The sequence below is a fragment of the Malus domestica genome, chromosome 10 (genome assembly GCF_042453785.1).
Source record: "Malus domestica chromosome 10, GDT2T_hap1".
Taxonomy (NCBI): Eukaryota; Viridiplantae; Streptophyta; class Magnoliopsida; order Rosales; family Rosaceae; genus Malus; species Malus domestica.
The window spans coordinates 9,184,858-9,190,891 of NC_091670.1; the positions used below are offsets into that span (position 1 = coordinate 9,184,858).

The 6,034-nt window shown below is 39.2% G+C and overlaps 1 protein-coding gene across 2 annotated transcripts; it reads right to left on the minus strand.

Moving 5' to 3' along the window:
• Window positions 1-1,413: 1,413 nt before the first annotated feature.
• On the minus strand, window positions 1,414-6,034 carry LOC103428624 (uncharacterized). Of its 2 annotated transcripts, XM_017330456.3 has the most exons (6): window positions 5,727-6,027; window positions 4,532-4,966; window positions 4,050-4,112; window positions 3,052-3,098; window positions 1,970-2,943; window positions 1,414-1,711 (listed from the first exon to the last, which is right to left on the minus strand). In XM_017330456.3, the coding sequence occupies exons 2-5, from the start codon at window positions 4,845-4,847 to the stop codon at window positions 1,993-1,995; spliced, it is 1,377 nt and encodes a 458-aa protein (XP_017185945.1). In that variant the 5' UTR covers window positions 4,848-4,966; window positions 5,727-6,027; the 3' UTR covers window positions 1,414-1,711; window positions 1,970-1,992. The 2 variants fall into 2 exon arrangements, with proteins under 2 accessions (XP_017185945.1, XP_008364963.1); XM_008366741.4 differs by lacking the exon at window positions 4,050-4,112 and having other exon boundaries at window positions 5,727-6,034.

The window sequence follows — 6,034 nt, forward strand, 5'->3', positions numbered from 1 at the left end:
AAACTATTTAGCTAATTACGTTCTTGTGAATGCAGGCGTGCCAACTCACAACCAAGTTTAGTCGAGCAAATACATTGTTCGTTTCTGCACTTGAGTAACTACTAGCGTGGAAGAAATGTATGTTGGCCTAGGGTTCTAGAACATAAATACAAGGTTGCTTAATTCACTATAAATTTAGGATCTTCTGCAACTGGTCTAATTGCTTCAACTATATTTGTGAGAATATAAGTGTGTTGAATTGGTATCAGGTTGTACGGACAAAGATACTAAAAGAAAATGAGTGTTTTTATAGTGAACATGGTTTGGCTGTATGAATGTCGAACTATGAAGTGCACCTAAGAGTAACAGACCATAAAACACTATACTTCGCTAGAAAGCTAATGAATGACCTCTTTAGGTGAAATAATTAGAAACTTTTTCCCTGCCCAACTAGCCAAAAGCAATTGAAAGTGCTCCTAAATCGCCTGATTCTACGACTCCAATATTGTTTACTTATCCAAACTGAAGATGTGTTGACCAAAACTAAAGATGTATCAACGAGAGGGTTAGGATAGTACTTTTCTCAAGGTGTGAGAAGGATTCGTGTAGAACCAGGGTTTTCGTGTAGAGCGTTTTCAGTTTTCAGTTGTTAGTACCTCCCGTGGCCCCTGCATCAACGATTTGACGCACCCCCTAAGCTAGAGGCTTCACCTACCTGACCTCACAGAGAATAAAATGAGTCGCCGGGGGACCCAAACTCATCCGGAGATGGAGAAAAAAAAAAAACCTCTCTCAACATGAATGCATCAACAAAACTCGGTCGAGTTGAAGGGAATCTCCACTGCAAAACCACTTCTATTTATAGGAGTGAATTTCGTGATGACCGTGTGCCAAGTTGTAAAATCAAGTAATATTCCAATTCCTCAACATGTTCTCTAAATATACTCAGAATTATTCTCAACTGAAACTCTACCACCACAAAGTCTCGCTGTCTTTGACTAGGACCATGAACCCATATTGATTCAACCTTTATTCGGAATACTTTTCTAAGCATTCATCAACCAAACTCTTTAAAGTTTTTATGATTCTTCATTGATAACAAGACAAATCCCCACAACGCCCTCCCTTGCCCGGTACAAAATCCTAAAACTACACCCACGACTACGTGCTATAACCCGAAACAGCACGGACAAGTTCAGACCAACAACACTCGATTATAAAGCTCACCCATGATGCCCGCCTCTTCCACCACTTTACCGTGTTCATGTTACTTCGCTCCACACCATTTCGCCAGTCACTATCCGAAACGGCGAAACTGACAGAAAGATCTGGTAACTAAAATGGGCAGCACCTGCAGAAAAATTACTGCACCAACATAACATAAAGTTTTGTAGGAAGGAACCATGTTGCCTTTTAAGCAAATCCAGGATCCAATTGACAAACATAAGTTCATTTCGATAAATTCAAGTATGAATTCACGCAAAGAAGAAAATCTGTACAACAGTAAGAATCAGACACAGGTCCTTTCAGCGTTTCAATTCTACTATCTTTTTCTTTCTATAAAGAACTGTTATATAAATTCGTTCTTCTCTTCTTTACAGTGCAACTTCACAAGCTAACCTTGTCAAACGTCAAGATGCTGTTGTGCAGATGTTTACAATGCCTTAATAAATGCACTCTTCCCAATCCTTTTGCCCAACTGAGATTGCAAAAGAAGAACCAAGACCGAAATCTGCATAAAATAACAATACCGAGTCTGTAAGAACCCTTAAGAAAATAAAAACAATAAACATCGCACCCTATTTGAAGGCTTTGAAGTTTATGGCTTTCAGTGGAGATAGAAGCTAATCCTGAACATACAAGGGGGATAAATCATGGTCCTAGTGTAAGAAAGGCGTAGGACTTGTCAAGGTATGCCAAAGAGTATGTTAGTTTATTTTTGCTGATTTAAAGATGCATGCAACATTAGATGAGAAACGATTGTCCTCACCTCCCAAACATCTTAGTGTGAGCTCACATCTTGCTGGATTTGGCCCAGAAGAACCCTTTCTTTCTAGTAGAATGATTCTCTGATAGGGCTCGAGCGCTCTTGGAGCCAAATGAGAAGTGCCGTCTCAAAAAAGGCTTTCCCAAGGAGCTTTTCATGCTGGAACTGGATCCCAACTTAGGATCCTTTCCTTGATGTCCAGTGCTTTTCAAGCGATCAAACACAGCAGACTCACCATCAAGGTCTAACACCCGGTTCCTCGATCTCTTGTTTCTAGCCTTCAAATCCATTTCAGCTTTCAATGCTTTTTCGGACAACTTGTGGATCTGTTTCTCCCCAAAAGTACAAACCGGGCAAGCTGGGTCATACTTGTTAATTTCAGGTGTCATATTCTCCAAACACTCGGCATGATAAACATGTCCACAAATTAACACTGAAACCACAGAAAGCTCATTGGTTGCAATAATTTTTTGGCTGCTCCATGAAGATTTCTCAGCCAAAAGCTTTGAGCAAACCCCACACGTCTGCGAATCAACAGAGGGTGTAGCTGAAACTCTGCTACTGGATCTAGTTATCTTTTCACGATTAAAGCCAAAGGACTCGCTGTCAAAAGACCACCTTTCTCTATTAGATGTGGCCATGAGCTCGGAAAATGCATTCATAGACCAACTATCAGAAGAACCACCACGGGAGCCCCTAGCAGATTCATTGCTCCATGAGGGAGGCCTTGCCTTATCTTCAGAAATTGAGAAGCTGTTGGGTGACTTGTTTCCTGGGACTCGGCCATCAGATACTTGCCTTAATAACTGATGTCCTGGAGAACAGCGGGGCCACCTCAATGGAGTTGAGCTAGGAGGAGGCAGGTGACTCTGGGATGACAAAGGGGATGCCGACAAGGATGAAGTAGAAGGCAACGAAACTGATAATTTTGTCGGGGATGGATATGAAACAGTAGGGGACTCTTCTGACTCTTTTACCTACAGACATAATGAAAGATAAGGGAGTAAATGCCACAATCATGGGATTATACAAAGTAATGGTGCTTAAATCATAGCAGAAAGTGCCACCCTGGCATTAACATCTACCTGCTCAAGACTTGCATCCATGGAAATATTTCTTGAAATGGATTGATCTGCAATAGAAACATACATATATATCAGATAAAACATGTCAATGTCATGTTAAACAGCTTACATAGAAAAGAAAAATTAAACTAAAGAGAAATCTTAAGGAGATCATCAATTTAAAAAAGATAAACTACTTTACTATTCTATTTCCCTATAAACCATCAGGAAAAATGAAAAACATTTAACTCAATGTTAAGCAGGAAGTAACGCGATCTATTCATTTTCTATCACAATTGACAAATTAAGATGAATGTGCCCTTTTAACCTCTCAAGCTAACATGAAATAAACTGAAACTGCCCAGTCCAAAGGGCTTCACAACATAGGCTTTATGATTCTATAGTCAGTTTCCCGGAAATTACAAGAAGATTTAAATATAAAAAATAATAAATAATAAAAACCTATAACATTTAAGTAATATATTGAATTAAAAGTATGTAATGAACCACAGGATTTGACACCACCCCTAGTTGCAATGTGGCCAAGGCAACAGGCATAAAGATTCTCACTTTGCCTACCCCAATCATAGGCCAGTTACAGGAATGAAAAAAGCCCACTAAGGAAAAGGAGATTGTCATGACATGGAAGCTAAGAAAAAAGACGGAGTGCACAGTTTTGACAAGAAATGTCACAGAGATTCCAGTATTGTATTTAAGCATGGGAAACACTATTGGCATTGAAATTTATAAGGAATGATGATATTATCATTAAAACTACAACTCTGGCAACGGAAAAAGTCTTTTGGAAAACATAACAGCACAACAGAAGAAACTCATCCTTCACCCTTATCTTCAGGGGAAGGAGGTGCCACTATACCCAACAGCCATTTACTGGAAAAGTAATAACATCTAAAGAAAACCAAACCATCAGTGCCTTTCTCAATCCATATTTACATACATGAGGTACATAAAACTTATAATCCAAATCATCAATGCCTTTGTTTCAAATTACTATTCACCTTCCATCAGTGCATATGTGTAATGCATAGCCATCCAAGTCACCCTCAGTTCAGAGCGTGGCCCTTCATGGAATATGAGCTCGTAGAGACAAGGTAACTACATCAGCATTGTCTTTTGGATTACAGGCAACTAAAAACATTATGAAGTTGTATATTGTTTTTGTCATTCACCCACCTAAATACTTTAATTGGATGCAAAAGTCTTGTCTTCGTATTTGACAAAGTCTCATAATGCATGTGACACTAAAGCAAATATGGTACATGCAAAAAACATGGCCACCTTGCAAGAACAACCATAAGAATTAAGAATACAATTTAGCAAGACATAATCCCGTAAACAAGAAACAAGAGAGTAACCTCTCCAATCCAAATGCGTGAATTGTATATGAAAACCTTTCAGAAGAGAAGAAAATTCTTCAAACTTACGCTGCAAAACTATTGAAATATGAATAGAATAGAAGAGTTTTCATACTAAAAACTACCTGAAGCAGGAGTCCGGACATGCCCAGCAGTTCCCTCAGATACTGAAGATTTTTGCGCCGTATGTCTTCGAAAATGTTCCAGTGGACTTCCCTCCTCAGATACACATGCCGACTCAAATTTAACTTCTGATCCATCATTTCTGCTAACACCATCAGAAAACCAACTTACAGAAGTCTCTTCAGCTGCCACCCCCACCCGGTTATCCCACCGAAAGCTCCAAGTTGGTGAGTACCGCATATTACGATGCAGAATTTCGCTATTAGCTCTGTTTGTTATAGTCTTGTCTCTAGCAGCAACACAACAAGCAGAACCCATCCTCAAAACACACAAAACTCTAACTTACAATTGTAACCCCTCAACCACAGCTCGCATCCTCAAACTTCAAGCTCAACTGACAGTCGCAGCAACCCTGACCCCATAAAAAGTTGCTCCTTCTGACATTTGCAATCGAAGAAACAAACCATCATCATTTCTATCGTAACAAGGCACGAGCATAAAAGGAAGTGATTGAGTTTAATAAACCCTAGTTCAGTTACACAAAAGCACGAAACATAAACGAATCCGAAACTACAAACCGCGAAAAATTAAGAAGAAAACCAATCTCCTCATAGGCACCACAAAAATTCAAAACTAAGTTTACCCAAACGAAAACGGTTCACGAATCTCTCATCTATTCCTTTTTCAAGGTGGGATTCACAGTGAATGCAAAAATATGGCCAAACCCAACTCGAATCGAATTTATAGGCAGTCAAATAAATCTCTGGATTTCGGCACAGCTTCAAAAATTAGACAAACGCAGATTCATTTTTCATATTTTTCCACTCACAAACACCACCAAAACTGAGCCCACCCGCACACAAACAAGCACAGTGACAGTGAGTGGCAAATATATAGAGCTCTAGATATCGATTCAATCTGCTACTCCTTAGGGAACTCAAGATTGAGTCTAAAATCCAAAAATTCAGGAAAATCAGATTACAAAAATGCCCTAAAATTAGTAAACATTGAGGAACTACAATAGTCAGAGGATCCGAATTTCATGCCCAAAAGATCGAATTCGTAGTCAAAATTCCAAATATTTCGAAAAAAATTAATCCCTAAATTATGAAACTGGATAACAAATAATCAGAATAATCAAAAATTAATTTTAATAAAAAATAAATAAAAGCACGCAGAAAGCAAGCTGTGCATTACGAGTTGCTCCCGGAGAGGTGAAGCTGGAGAGAGAGGAAAAAGAGACTTGCAGAGAGAGAAAATTCTAGAGAGAGAAAGGGAGAGAGTGAGAGGCTGCAGCCGCTGCTTGTTGTTCGTTGCAGAAGAAGAGAGAGAGAGGAATCGAGGTCGTTTTAGACGGTTTTGGTAACGTCGTTGGTAGCTGTTGAGCTCTACGACGTCGTAGCAGGACTAACGGCGTTTGGTGACGCAAAGTGCGTGGAAACGAGCGCTTTGTTTATTCACCGATCGATTTTGTAGAAATTAAAAATTAAAAAATAATAAATTGT